The following is a 16,301-nucleotide window of genomic DNA, read 5'->3' as shown; positions in this document are numbered from 1 at the left end:
TATTCAGACTTTTTGCCCCTCTACTGTTCCAAATACACGTTGGCTCCTCAGCCTATCAGTTAAGAATCTTCTTCTGATTCCTAATCTATAGGCATGCACAGGCAGTCTGTACTTTTATCAAACTATCATCATATCTGCCATGATACAGCTACAGATTAATTTGGTCTTCTGTCCTTTTGCTATTCACCCTGTCATGCATTTCACATGACTTTTGCTTATCACCTCACCAGGTTTTGTCTTCACTTGCTTCAGTTTCCCTCTATCTTTCTTGAGCATGGGTGACTACATCCACACCAACTAAATACGGATTACTTTATATGCCTAAACTATATGGATGTAATTTACACAGCTAAAGTAGGAGACTTGTTTTCTCAGATAATCAGCAGAGAAAGCAAGCACTTCCACAAGCTGAGAACTGCATTATCTGCCCTCTTGCCCCAACGTCATTGCCTCTCTCTGTTGTCTACACAAGGAAGCTTTAAGAGAATAGGTCTTCTCATCCTGGCACCAAAGCTTTGTGCTAAGCGTGCCAAAGGAGCACACCATAGCACTCTAAATGAAAGAATAACACTTCCCTGCTTTGTCAAGAAATAGCTCAGCTGATGCATTGCAGGAGCTCTCTCTTGTTTATAATTTGCATTTTTTTCTCTAGCAACTTTCATATGTAATGATCTCAAGTGATTACTGCGTACTTTTGACATTACTTATTATGAATAAACATTGGACTGGCCTATAACTTCTTTATACATGAAAGAGATGGACTTGCAGTCACTTGCGTAAGAACCAAAAAACAAATAATTTGACTTCCTGATAGGCAACTCACAAAACCTTCCCTCTCAAGCAATGCAAGCCAGGCACTTACAAAAGGGCTTCAGTAAGAGCTTTCCATACTGGAATTGCACACTGACCCACAGGACCGAAACACAGGCAATGTAGAGAACATGCTGGTGACTGAGATATCCTGCTGTATGCAACTCATCGGATTGCAGACAGTTTCTGGGACATTCAAAAGAAAAAAAAAAAAAGCAGCTATTCTCTACAGTAGCAATTTTGCTAGCTTCAAGTAACTACAACCAGCTCCTGTACAGCTTCCTTCCTGGATAGCTCAAAGACTTCCATACCAAAAGGGAAAACTGAACAGATATCTTCTTTTTATACCTACAAAATTTCATTTTATTTCTGAATGCAATGCATGAAATTCTGCTCTCAGTTCAGTGATACATACTGACCTCTCAGTTCACTGGTGGTTACATTGATTGCAAGAGTTATCTTAAATTTACATTCAAGTTCTTGAAAGCAAGACCTAATCCAGAAACTTCATCAGCTGCTTCTGTTTGGCAATAAATAGTCTGATGGAATACTGACCAAGATCACTGGAACAAACACCTTTCATTAACATGTTTAGCAGGTTTTAAAATATTCATAGGTTATGTACGTTATTGTTATCTGGCACAGGCAGGTTAGACTTAAAAAAATGCATGAAATTAGCTACTAGTGCCACACTCACATAAACAGAAGTATTTGAAAACTATTTACAAAATTTTTTCTTGCACTAAAAAGTACCCCAAACCTATTAACCTGTATATTAAAACATCTTATTATCACACACAACAGATTTTTATGGCAGCATTTGCTACTTTTTCCTTAATCATTCCTAATACCATCATAGTTTACTAAATATTTATCATAAATAAAATACAATATGCAGTTATATTGTGAAAACAACAGCTTGTATTAGCACAACAAATTTTAAAAGCGGATGTGTTGATTTACATCTGTTGCTATCAGGTGTATGTGCACAAACACACACACACATATACTTTATTCCTACAGATATTTTATGCTCCGGTGAAACAAAAAAGATGTATATTCACTGCATAAAATTCAATAAGGACATGTGTACACAGTTATAGTTCGACAGAGTAAGAGATATGGGAAATTTCTACTGTCAAATTGTACTTTAAGAAGTCAAAGTCTATTGGTTAGCAGGGCCAGGAATTAAGTGTACTTCTGCAACAAGCTGTCAGTATAGGCAGTTTTATAAGAAACATTTAAACCTTGACAGAAATACTGCTTACACCCAATGATAATCATTCAGTCTTAAGCAACTGAGTTGACTATCCTTTCACAGATGGCAGCCCTCCACAGTGACACCAAAACCAGAGTCCTTTGTCACTGCTGCAAGTTGGGGTTTGGATTTTTTTGTAAATTGCAAGGGTCGTTGGATACTAGGGATGCATCAGCATGTATTCTTTAGCAGTATCAATGCAAATGGAAAAGGACATTTTAAGGAAAATAATTTTCCCTTTGGAGACATGAAATTTATAACTGATCTACAGATGTTCATTTTAACTAAGGAACAAGATGCAGCAAGCATCATCAGAGGCGAGATATTTATTAATCTCAAAATATTTTAATTATGTAACACTGGCAGAGGCATTATATCTTTATTTTCTTGTTCTTAACTTTTCTTTGGCACTATCTACTTTTCATACTAATTTAAGGCATTTTTGCAGCCAGGTTTTGCAAAGGGTAGCATTTCATGCTAGTGCACAGACCATCAAAGTTCTATGCAGCAAGTAACTTCTATATATATGTTCAAGAAGACTATACAGGAATGTATGTCCTGTGCAGGCCTTCTGCCTTATCCCTAATTCCCAAAAAGAGAATTTTAAAATTGTACACCTACTACTTTGCACAAAAAATTATTGTACACACTAAACAAGTGATACCTTCTATAAACACACTTCTGTGCACCTATCCAACCAGAGCTAAGTAATCATTGCAATTTGAACAAAATAGTCATACTTTTAGACCATCAATGTAGACATGTTAAATAATATTGTATCTATTTTTGGTAACAAACAATTACAATAAAGGAAGTGAATCTCAACAAAGATATTCACAGGTAGATAAAATCTGCCGTACTTAAAGACCAAGTTCAGAACTTACTTTTATTACATAATTACTTACAGGTAATTTGTTCATAGAAGCATTTATACCTTTGGAGCTTAAATGGACTTATCATATACATTTCTATTGTGAATTATTTGCTCAGCTTCAAAGAAAAGTGTTTTAGAATTGTGAGAACATATATTTTTTTCTGGGTGTGCAGACGGCTATTCATTTAGAGAAGGGACTAAAATGAAGTTGAATTACCAGCACCAAATATTTGTTACAACAATATCAAGTTAAATTTACAGTCTGAAATGCAGCTTTCATATTACTGTAAAAGAGAATGAGACCATAAGGCACTTTGGTGTGAAGCCAGAAAAAGCAACATAGTAATAAAGCCACACACCCCTGCACCTTTTCCTGCTCAGTGTGACTTTCTTATGAGACACGATACAATAGAAAAAATCTTTTTTAGAAAATACTTCATTTCTCTAAAATTTGGTAAAATGGAGTTATCCATTGCTCATTAACAAAAAAAAAAAAAAGTATTTGAAAACAACAGATTTTTCCAAAAAGTGTGCTGTTAGATATCCTGCTACATTGTAAGAGAAAACTAATAGCTGTTTCTTAAAAAAAAAAATAATAAAAAATTAGAAATTATGTATTTTGTATATGTACTATATACAACAATCTCATTTTGTCATATGTTTCTACATAAATATTGTATCAGGTGCAAAATCCTACACTGCCAACTAACTGGCTGTACCTATATGCTCACACCTCTTTGTTAAATCAAGGAACTGTTGAACAAATTATGTGGAGTGAGTGCAGAACATCGAACAAGGAAAGTGATGGGACTAGCAATGACAAACTCAATTTCAGACCAGTAGATCACCACTTTGAATTAACAACGATCACTGGGAATGAAAAGTTCTGTTCAGCTGTGGTACAGTTTAAGTATTCTCAACACAGAGATAAGACAACTGTCATATACTATTAACTTCAACTTGTTTTCCCTGATATGACTGAAATCAGAATCAACTCCCTGAATGTAAAGGAATACCACTTACAAAGGTGTACTTACCCAGTGTATATTAAACTAACCATATAGGAAGTCACATGCATGGAGGGATATTATGTAAAGAAATAAGATACTACTTAACAAAACATAGATTAAATATTTATATTTTGTGAAAGTCTAAGAGAACAGATACTTGATCCCTTAGGAGTTATTATTGCAAGTTAATATTCAGGAAGGAAATATATTATTGCTATTTAACTGAAAAAGCTAGATAACCAAAAGAAATTCTGTGCAATGGCAGCTGAATTGTTATTTATATTTTCTGCTAAACGGGGTTAAATAAGATTGGACTGCTTACTGTCCTCTGCTGTAGTCATTGAAGTCCAGTTGCTATATGCATTGCCATAACCATTGGAGGCAACCACTCTCATCTCATACTCGGTGTATGGCTGAAGATCTCCAACCCTGTGTTCTAAGGATGCAGTAGGGCTTGAAAGCAAACTGCAAAGAAAAGCAGCATAAGTTACATCATTAAACGTCCCAGCACCTAAAGAAAGACTTAAACATTATATGTCTGGTAACAAAACCAGCCACCCTAAAGGTGAGCCATATTCTAGATAATGGGACTTTTGTTGCTCAGCAGTTGATGGTGGCCTTGCTATGGTCTGCGTACTCTAAAATGTCACCAGCAGAATGCTTCCGCTGCATCTGGAGTCGGTAGCTGGGCGCGCCTGGGGCGTTGTTGCGAGCTGGTGTAGACCAGACAACCTGAAGACTGGTAGGAGTGGCAGATGAAAGCCTCGGGGGCATCACACCATCTGGAGCTGTTGAAAAACATGGATGAATTAGAGCAGAGAAAACCATGGAGAACATATGCCGGGTGGAAACAAAATGCTCCATATACTGGAAAAACTGTTCCTCGGGATCAACAGCAATGTTAACATGGTCCATTTAGTTTAACATTTTTACTACTGAACAATGCTATTTCTTCATTTTCTTCTTTCCAATACAGTTAATGTGAATATCATTTTGCTACAAGCAAACCTCCAAACACCAAAAGTAATTCAGAAGCAACATATTCTCTACCACCTGTTCAAATATTATCTTCTTCTCCTTGTGCCCAGCTCTCCCACCCCGAGAAGTTAAAGAAATGCTCACAGAAATGTTACCCAGCAAGAGTAAAATTGATCAGACTTTTTGTCATTCAGATACCTTCTCACCCTTATAAATTAACGATAATTTTAAAAGAAAACAGCAGAAGTTTTAAGGGAAAAAAGGTCTTGAGATAGAAATCAAAATAGATTCACTGAAGCCTCAGTCTCTAGCCCAATGTTTTGTTAAAGAAATTGGTTTTCATGAAGTCCAGGAAATGAAGATCAAAATGTGTCAGTACTGATACCACCAACGACCTTTAATTGCTATAAATTTCACTGCATGCAGTAAAAAGAACCATGCCAATTTGCACCCATGAGTTTATGGCTTTGTTTTTTCCTTAAGAAGAAAACTATCTGCTAAACAAACTTTCTGTATATAAACACATCAGAAACTTTTATATATAATGTATGTCTGTAGCCATAGCTCTGTAGCTCTTTTCCGGAGAGTTAAAACAGTGGAAAGTTACTGGCTTTGTCATTTAAACGCTTGTATAATACTTTTGCTTTTCATGGTCCAGTAGTTACCATTTGCTTCTTTCTTTGGTCTTTCCAACAGAAATTTTTTCTGCTGCTATTTCCTTCCTTCTCTATTGGAAAAAACAGTCTCACAGATCTGTAACTTAAGGTGTAGTTGTAAGCCTCAAGGCGTAAGTTGTAAGTTGTAAGACAAGCAAACAGGATTTTACAGTAAGTTTTATGATTTTCATTTACCACCTGTATATGAGGTGGTTACTAAGAGGAAAACAGAGTTTGTGATACACTGTCTGAATCATTCTCTCCCCTAAACAGATGAAAGAATGGCATTGGCTCAGGAAAAAAAAAAAAAGTTAATCAATCATATACAATTGTTTTTATTTATACTGACATATACATACAGAGATATGTCAACAGCATCTGCCACTTTTACTCTGATTACACATACTTATGACCGGGCAACTTAAAAATTCTTCAGCTCTAGCTCCAAACTGCATTATGTAGAAAAGGCATAGGACATGTCTTGCTCCAGCCTAGAGACTTGTTCCCTTTCCCATAAGTTCAAGGTCTGCCAGTTCTCGTAAGAAATTTTTACTAAAAGCTGTCTGCTAGTGTACCCAAGTTATTCCCAGGTATTTTACCCCTGAGAATTGCCCCCTGGCCCTGCAACCTTCCTGCTTTTTCAGGACAAGATGAAGTGGAACAGGATCTCCAGCTCCCCTCATTCCCTTCCCCTCCTCTCTGTGTGAAAAAGACAACAACATTTCTGGGCCTGAGCCAGCGTGGCTGACTTTGGATGCTCCCTCCTGCTGCCGTTATCTAGGCATAGGAAATAAGGCCCCAGTAAATCCCAAGTAAACTTGAAATACTCCTGTTTATAAATCCAGGAGATGTTGGAGGCTAAGGTGATTCATGGTCTGCAGATCCCTTGCCAACACCTTCAAGGCCAATCAAGAGCTTGTAAGCACCTCAACTCCAAGGGAAGAAGATGGCTGATTTAACTTGAACAGCCCCCCAACATCTGTCCAGCTGAGCCATCAGAAACAAAACATCTGCATACCAAATGTCTCTGTATGTGAATTAAATTTCACCCTTAGAGTAAAATGAGGAACATATATTTACCTCACTTAACATTGTTCTGTTTAGCAGCCACATAACTAATGTTGGAGTTAAGTTGTGCAATAAGAGGATTTAAATCTTATGGATGTAAAGTACAGTACTCACAAATGATCATTAATTATTTTGGCACCCCTTTATAAAGTTATTCCTGAACTTGTCAGCAGGCAAAGAGTCAGCACGAGAAAGATGGCACAACTAATGTAAAAACTTCTATTGGAAGGTTCTGAAGTGTTTTTACAAGCTGATGCTAACACAAAGACTCAATATTCCTTCAAAGAAGGGCTCTACCTCATTTAAAACTGAACTGTCTGTAGCTTAAAATGCACTAGTTGCACACAGAAATCCTACACAGGGAAAAAAAAAAAAGCTACATCTAAAAATGAATCTAAATGAATCTAATTAGCCGAGCTGTAGTTTGACCAGGAAGCCAAAGTTCACGTTACTGTTGAGGAGACAGCATGAGCAACTCACTGAGGAGGCAAAAGCGTTAAATTTACTTCCAGTTCTGTCAGGACACATGACTTCACCTTTGTCTTTCATTTCTCAATCTGTTAAATGGAGATAATAATACTTATCCTTCTTTGTAAAGCTCTCCGAGATCTACAAAGTAAAAGCTCCGATTAAGCTCTATGTATGTATGGTGCTGGTTATTACAGCGATACTGGAATGTTCATCAAAAAACAAAGATGTAGCTGTCTAAATGTCAATAACAATTCACAGTGCAGATGTTATTTTAGTGGCGTAGGTAATCTCAGCTAAATGTTCAAATCTCTTTTACCAACAAAAGCACAGCATAGGAAAGAGTAGAAAATTTGGACAGATCTCTTCTGTAAAAGTTGACTGACCTGTAGAACAAGCCAAGCCCACTACTTTCAAACCAACACATTAGAATATACAGCAAATGCATTTAATCTGAAAGACTTCCTGCAGGTCGCAGAGAATACCCTCGGCTCTGCACTTCCACAGGGAGGGGGCAGGGGATACAACGGATTGTCAAATCTCTGCTGAGTCATAACGAGAAAGGTGCTCTATTAAACTAATCACGCTTTGATCATTAAAGCTACAGAGCACTTCCCCCCCCCCAAATGGTAATTATAAATTGCACACAAAACATCCTCTATTTCAAACACTCCTCATCACCAAGGTCTTCAGTGTAACATTTCCCTCAGCTTAACCCTTTTTATCCAATCCATATTCCCAAGAGACTCCTTACTATCCAAGTAATAACTGGCAACCAGCAATAATTCTACTGCAAATTTCTCAACAGAAGAGCCATGTATCTATCAGCTTGATATATTGTCTTTAAGATGCAATGTTGCTCAAAAAGCTCCCCTCAAGCTTTAATATGACCCTCAGGGGGCAACCACTCCACTTGCAACCTACTGAATCAACATCTAGCCCAGTAAACCCTCACTTAGCAGGGCAGAAAGTCATGCTTTGTATATGAAAAGACTACAAAGGCAGAATAAAATATTTAATCAGATGCCAATTCTAATCAAAGAATTAATAAACAGTCCCACAAAATAATAAAAATTAAAGGCTGTTTCCAGCTGACAATGGTATATTGTGTTCCAGATGCTCAGGTACATGCAGATGAGTCAAGAAAGATCTGATCCCTGCTTGGCCACTTATGCACTAAGCAGTCTTTCTTTGAAAAGTGTTTCAGTTTCTTGCCTCAATTTCCTTATCTTAAACAGCACATACAGTGGTAGTCAGCTTTGTATTTGTTTATTTTAGTACAGCGAGCATTGCGTTAAATGATTGTACTTAAATGTTTACTCCATGTCAAAAGCCTGTTTTTCTAAGAGGTATTCGCCATATTTATTATAAGGATATATCTGAAAATTAAATTTTCTGAAAGTAGACTTTGAGTAGAACAATTGAAAGTGAACTACCATTAGGACAATAAATTATTATTTAGTTATGAAAATGTCTGCACCATTAACCTTTAATAAGATGAAGAAGAGTCAGCAGAGCTTGAGTTGGTATCTGTCAAGCTGGTGTCAGCTCACACTAACTTTGATACGAAGTAACACCACTTTTAACAGTGATCAGATATATTGGCCCTGCTGTATCTATAATATCTGCAGACAGGCAGCTTGAAAGGTTTGGAGCTATGTAAATGTAACTCTACAATTTGCTACATCTTCATATGCAAAATATTTAGCACAGATGATGCATTTGTATCTTATTGAAATATTTTTCACACATGTGGATGAAAATGGTAACTGCAGGTGTTTAACTACAGAGAAGGAAAATAGGCTTTCCACAGTTTCTGGCATAACAGCAAGGAAAAGTTTCAGTCAGACTGCCTTTAGATGAATATCTCCCTCAGTCATGCCGACTCCCACTCTTTTCCAGGTTCAATTCACAAATCCCATTTCTTTATCTCATTGCAGTGGTTGTTTAGATACTCCTGATTCATTTTCTATTTCAGGTGCCCATACTGAGATCATCTCATTACAGCATTTTTTATGGCAATATGTTCTGCACGTTGACATTTGTTTCTTCTGATTTTCCCAGGTATGCCTGTTATCTAGTTGTTTGCTCAGTCCAAATAATTCCAGTCATTGCACTCTCCATAATTCTTAACATGGGCATGTGGGTTTGTTTCATTTAACCGAAAGACAGGCCATGATGCTAGGCCATATGTCATCACTAGAAGGGCATGCTAGTTATAAAACTTTATCTATTGGCAAAGCAGAAGATTGCTTTTATTTCTTTCTTATCTTTACAGGTTCATTGAAGTTTACTCCAGTTTGGGTTTTAACCCTCTTTTCCCAGTTATCTTTCCTACTTGGTGTACAGCAAATATACACAGTTGGTTTTGGTTTTTCATTTAATATATATGGTTGTTTTCCACATACTCAATGCCTAAAGAATGCATAGAGTATTTTTAGATTTTCTTCTTGATTTTATAATTTCCCTGATATATGTTTTCAGTTCTAGAGGTACCTCGGTCTAATAATACATATACCATGGACAGCGCACCCCTTACTCAACACACGTCCGTGCACTTCGGAACACACAATGCAATAGGTGACCTTATTGCTTGTCCCCCTCTGGCACATGGGGCTTGGGAAGAAAGGAAGCTGCGCTATGGGAAAAAGCAAGTGAAGAGACATAAAGGAGTAGCTTAAAGCCACCATAAACTTCCCAGTAAATTCAAATCTGTTCACATCTTATGTCAGTGAAATTTGTTTTTCCAAAGTTTAACATAAGCAGGATGCAGAAATATCTCGTTCTTTCTTCATGATCTATCCTGTTTTATACATCTGATCTCTGCTATAACAGTAATTTAATTTGAAAAAGAGTATCTTTGTACATCTTTTCACTTTTAGCATTAATCTTTAATGTTACTTGTAAGGCACAATAGCACTCAGGAAAATGAAAATAAGAATTTTGAAAAAATCTAAAATTTATCTTTATATGGATTGGGTGTGTAAGCTCTAGCTGCAAATTTTCCTTCCCTTGCACTATTTGGTATTCCAAGATGCAGAGTACAATTTCAGTAGGGCCCTGAAAATCAACTTAAGCTTTACTCCATGACCTGCAGACCCAAAGATTTTGAAATCCCAGAGCAGGCTTACTTATTCCTCATTAATACTGCTCCAGCAAAACCCAAAATCAGGCACCCCCCCCTCCTTTTAATGAACTTTTCTTCATGTACAACCTGAACATCTGCAATCCAGATACGGGTCTCAAGTAAAAATACATGTAAGAGATGCCCCTTTCCTAAGTGTTATATTTTACTGAGGTCAACACTATAAAAATGTCTTACAGATTTGTCACCTTTACCTTTAGATAAGAAGTAACTTGTCTTCCTTTCTCATGTTAGCTAAAAGTTTATCCGTGTTACTCAGCAAGAACTTTGCTAAACTAAAAGCTACAAAAGAATGCCAATAAGCAATTAGCTGAATAATTTATTATTTTAATACCTGTAATAAAGACATCGGATGGAATTTATAACTGCCCAGTAAAACTAATCATTCATCAAACTGTTTAAAAGGATGCCTAGCCAATAACTGTCATATCACAAAATTATTTTTTAAAAAAAATACTATGAGGAAAAAAGCATAAAGATTGGTATTACAAAATCAGGCAGAAACCAAAATTAAACAAACAGATCCTGTGGGTTAATTGTGACTCTGGTTACTGGAAAATAAAATTTCTCTGTGAAGTAGCTTTGAGAAACTATTTTATCTGCCTCTTTCTACTTAGGGGAACAGATGTGGCAAGAGCAGAGGGAACAAGATCCTGCCTATCTTCATGCAATAGCTTCACCTTTCTGCATGAAACAGCTTTAGAGATTAATTTGAGGACTTCTGAACAACCTACAGTTGTCACCATCCCTCTCATCTCCTCCACAGACAGCACAAGCAGAAAGTTTGACTCTCTGGCTTGCCTGGAGGGGACCAGGTCCCTGTCACAGCTCTGCCAAAGCACTGCACCCCTCAAGCTGCCACCTCTTCTCCTGCCCTTTCTGTAATAGAAAAATGTGCATTTATGCTGCCACATTTCCAGTGGCATTTACATGTTGTTTGGAAATTAATACCATATAGTACTGTGATTTATAAATAGAAAGAACATTTAGAAAAAGAAAATCAGTATTGTTGACTAATAGAAGTAAAATCTTAGTTTGAAATGAAGAAGAAAAATCACCTTACTTTTAACTAAAAATATCCATTGTTTATACCAATAAACTAACCATTCTTCACCGCAGACTCACATATTAAGGGATCAGATGACTTTATCATTGCTGGCAATGTTACAAAAGGGAAGGCACTTCTTCCTTGGGCGTAAGTACATTTGGATAGCTCAGCTGAAGATGTGCAGTCATTAATACACCTCCTTACAGCTGTGATTTGGTTCTAATCTCATGACGGCACAGATATAAAACAATACTAAAAGTACAAACAGCTAGTCTCATTGTCTTGCAGATGTGCGTGTGATGCGTTTATGGTATGATATTCCCATAATCACTGATGATACACCATTGTTTTCTGCAAGGAACTTGCAGAGTTTCTGAAAGCTTTTGCATATCCTAACTTATCTACTCTCCTGAAATATATCTTTATGAAATATATGTATATGACGTATGAGAAAAACAACTAGTTCTTGTATATTTTGTTCATATATCAAAAAGTGCCATAGGAGTGCACTAGGGAACATGTTGTCAAAGAAACCATGGAATTTTATCTTCTCATTTCCCATTTTCTCTAAGGTCTATGTGCTTATCACAACAATATCAAAGTGTCTTCTATGTCAATGCACTGAAATAAATATATTCCCATTGAAAGTCGTGAAGGAAATTCAGGAACTGGGAATGTAAAAAGATCTCATAAACATTACAGACTCTACCTTTACTGACTAGGAGTTTCCTCTTGGCTTGCAAGAAGTGTTCACCTAAAGACAGTGGGAGTCATGCCCTTAGAATACTGAGTATATAATACTTTGAAAATTTACCTCTTATACTTCAATCAAGTGTCTTAGAAAATTTTGATCCCTGGAAGTCTTTTTCAGTAACAACCACATTCTCACAAATAGAAGTTAAAAAAAAAAATAATTTACTACTTTGCTCCAATCTCCAAGCTATTAAAAAGCATGTTATCTTTTCCCGTTCACTTGAGTTGGAAAAGGCTGAAAACAAAAATATGAAAGAACAATACTTATTAAGTAGAAGCTCTTGTTTGTGTGTTATCTTAACCTGCTTCTCAATTCACTTTAAGGCGTTCAATGCATATAGCCTTTGAAGTAGTCTATACTCTCTAGTTTTCTTCTGCAAAGTACAGAACATGTCAGGTTCAGACAAAATACCAAAAATTACTGTATATTTTATTAAAAGCCTATTTTTTCCTCTCTCTCTTTTTAACAAAAGTCTAATTTAGTTGTTGTTCCCTTAGGTACAAAGTACACAGTTCATAATTCATTTGATATAAAATGTCAGTTTAGATTTTTGCACTTCTTTGATAAATGAGAAAAAACATGTACATTTCAATTTCCTTCTGCGAGGTTTTACTAGCAGAAGTCCCCCTCCCATTGTGCTGCTCAAAGACCTTTGTGCTAAATTAAACATCAAGATTCAGAAACTGTAGGGAATGATATTTCCAAGACATACAGTACAAATACATGAGACTGGGAAAAAAAGGTAATGATTTTTCCTACCAGTAAAGTGATGTCTCCCAAAGAGCATCTTTGATCCTTGAATTAGTTCTCAGTTATAATTTAATATATCAAAACTGTCAGCAGCTTTACTTACATTTAGACATAAAGTGATATAGTCAGCTCCACAAAGAGCAAAATACAACATTCAGGGGCTTGCTCCCCTGCCAACATGTGCTTGTGACTCTAAAGTCCATCAATATTAATGGCAAAAATCTGTGTACATCAAAGGAGACAGCAGAGAATTAATTTAATTGTATCTGTCATCATTAACAGTATGGAGTGGTTTTTCCTATATAACCAAATTCTGCCATTGATCAACATGCACAATGTTGATAAATCTGCACAATGGCAAAGAGCAAAATCAAAAAATTAGTTTTGGAAATAAAACTATTATAATTAGGAAAATAACAACAAAACACTATATATTATTTTCTTATGTAGCACATGAGGCCAAGGCCGACAAATCTGAACTATCACATTTACAGAGCAAACAAGAATTCTTATCACTTCTCAAAATTGCCAGCTGCAATGCCATGGCTGTCACTTCATGTTACAGTCTAGTTCAAAAGCTGCAGTATCAATAAATTAAGCTATATTAGAAAATAGCAATTGGATCACATTCTGATGCTGAGCATTGGCACTGATGAACAATGTATGTCCAGATCCACAAATGCCCAGAACTCAGGACCTGCTCCTCTTGCCCCCTTTGCTGCTGACATGTACACTGCCTCACTGCAACCTGACAAGTGTCTTTAGCCCTGGGTTACAATAGCACCTGCTCCATCTTTTCCCCTAGTAAATAAGATCACATTTTCCCCGCCACAGTATCAGAGCTTCAACAGGACAGAGGGGCAGTATTCTGCCTGCCTTACTTATGAACCCAGAGATTAGTATGCTGCCCAGCAAGGAGGAGATGGGAATGGTAGTCACTTAAGGATGAATAATCCAGATCTCCTTTTTTTTTGGCCAGTGCTCTAACAGAGATAAGCTATGACAAAATATGAAAGGTGACACCTCTGTTCCACCTAACTGTAGCAAAAATCCCTAACTGTTTTTATAGATTGGTCCCTCACTAAAAATAACACTTCAATTGACAGAAATATGATCCAGGTGTTATCTGCTGAAGCAAAATATTTAATATTTTAGGTGAATAAAAAGCAATTCAGACAAGGCTATTCGCACATGGAAATAATCCGTGCAAAATATACCGTTGACTTATCTGATGAATAGGGCAAAAGGATTACAACCTTTTATACCCAACCCATCCACATAGGAATGTTCATACAGCGTTATTAAGTAGTTACTCACCAGTTAATGTCGTGTTCCAGATACTTTTAACAAATAAATCATTTATAAGAATTAACTCTTGGCTTCATTTCCTAAGATAATGTTGAAGAACACACAAATCCAATGTAATTGGTGGAAGCGTGTCAATAAACAACAATGAATGATCTCTTCCCAAGTATTTTTTACTGAAAAGATCTTGGCTACTGTCTTCTTGTTCAAAACTGGGTAGCCTAATTAATTAAAAGTCTTAGTAACACCAACACGTTTTATTCAAACCTAAACCAGGCTGGCCTTATATGCCACAAAACATGTCACAGCATTTACTCCAGTCTGCACATATGTTGAGGTAAAGGAAATACCTTGGTAATGCTTACTCTCTACAACACAGATTTTCTTCAATTTTTTGACAACAAGTGGAGAGGCAGGGAAAACTTCCTCTCCTTTGTTCATTTTTAAAACGTAAGATTGAAAGCGCTAAATCTTCATCACAGAAAATTTACAGCTGCTTAATTCTGATTAAAACCATCAGGAACAGCCTGTTGAATTTTTTGGACAGCACTATCCATTTCTTTTGAATAACCCTCTCAAACAGGCTTCTTGGTATGTAAGAGCACTCACAACTATGGTGGAAGTATAAAGAGTAGTCTTTATAGAATGCCATCTCTTCACTCAATCAACTTCCTTTCTTTCTGTGTCTATTAGAGCTTCTTAGCTGATCTAAAATCTGTGAACCCAAATTCACATATTTTCTATGTATACAGTGGCTGCATTCAACTATGGTGACAATTTTCACGGAAAGGCAATCCCTCTGGTCTTACCTGAGGGACAAGAAGAGAGGCTGACAAACTTTCTCACATGTATATCATACTTTTCAGCACCAGGATGAATATAAAAATATCTTTTCTCTTTCCTTACTTACACATGCTTGTCTTTTTATCTATCTGTAAAATGGGAATAACAATCCTCAGTCACTTCAGAAGCCTACTGGAAAGCTGAATTAGTAAATATTTGTAAAAATCGGGAAAGTAAATATGCCAGTATACAAATAGTAAGAATTAATATAATTCAATAGGGGATGTATCCCACTGTAACATGAAATATATGAATTCCCTCTCTCATTTTACTAACCTGGAATTTAAGAGCATAGTCTTCTTTGTGAGGAAAATAAGACCTGCATATAGATCCAAAGTAAAAAAGACAAAAATCAAGCACGTATGCATGAACATGCATACACTAACATATCATATACGTGTTTGTGGGTGTGCACATGCGTGCAGACACAAAAATAAATGTTCAGAAAGAAAAGCACCATGAGGGAGAACTATCAAATATCAGGAATCACTAAGGTCTATAGACTCTTATAGTCACCTTTGTTGTAAGAAAGAGGGTAGCATACACCACCACCGCATTATAGGGACACCAGAGGAGAAATGGTAACTCTGATGACTGACTCTCACTCAACTTCCCTTTTCACTACCTTTTTGTCTTTCTAGAGAAGCTTATTTCTCCTTAGGTACTCAGTCAACTAGCTCAAAGATAACAACTGCATAGATGTTACATATTCTAGGAAGAAACAGGGAAAAGAAATTGGCTGCTCATGGCCTGAATGGATGTACCTTACGCTGGGTAAAACGCTGGCTGGACGGCCAAGCCCAAAGAGCAGTGGTGAATGGAGTTACACCTAGTCACAAGTGGTGTTCCCCAGGGCTCAGTACTGGGGCCAGTTCTGTTTAATGTCTTTATTGACAATCTGGACAAGGGGATTGAGCGCACCCTCAGTCAGTTTGCAGATGACGCCAAGTAGGGGGGGAGTGTTGATCTGCTGGAGGGCGCGAAGGCTCTTGCAGAGGGGTCTGGGCAGGCTGGGCTGATGGGCCAAGGCCAGTTGTATGAGATTCAATAAGGAGAAGTGCCAGATCCTGGACTTGGGTCACAACAACCCCACGCAACACTGTAGGCTTGGGGAAGAGTGGCTGGGAAGCTGCCCAGTGGAAAAGGACCTGGGAATACTGGCTGATGGCTGGCTGAATATGAGCCAGCAGTGTGCCCAGGTGGCCAAAAAGACCAACAGCATCCTGGCTTGTATCCAAAAGAGTGTGGCCAGCAGGACCAGGCAGTGATTGTTCCCCTGTATTCGGCACTGGGGAGGTCACACCTTGAATGCTGGGTTCAGTTTCAGGCCCCTC

The 16,301-nt window shown here is 37.2% G+C and overlaps 1 protein-coding gene across 1 annotated transcript in view; it reads right to left on the bottom strand.

The window, feature by feature from the left end:
* Positions 1 to 16,301, bottom strand: part of USH2A (usherin) — a 390,408-nt gene that overhangs the window by 134,491 nt on the left and 239,616 nt on the right. Inside the window, exons 38-39 of the mRNA XM_056357449.1 lie at positions 4,590 to 4,740; positions 4,275 to 4,417 (exon numbers count right to left, since the gene is read on the bottom strand). Of these exons, the coding sequence (XP_056213424.1) occupies positions 4,275 to 4,417; positions 4,590 to 4,740 (294 nt within the window). The remainder of the gene's footprint in view (positions 1 to 4,274; positions 4,418 to 4,589; positions 4,741 to 16,301) is intronic.

This window comes from Falco biarmicus, chromosome 12, assembly GCF_023638135.1.
Source record: "Falco biarmicus isolate bFalBia1 chromosome 12, bFalBia1.pri, whole genome shotgun sequence".
Taxonomy (NCBI): domain Eukaryota; kingdom Metazoa; phylum Chordata; class Aves; order Falconiformes; family Falconidae; genus Falco; species Falco biarmicus.
The sequence above is the reverse complement of the archived record's forward strand: the minus strand, read 5'-3'. Positions and strand labels throughout refer to the sequence as shown.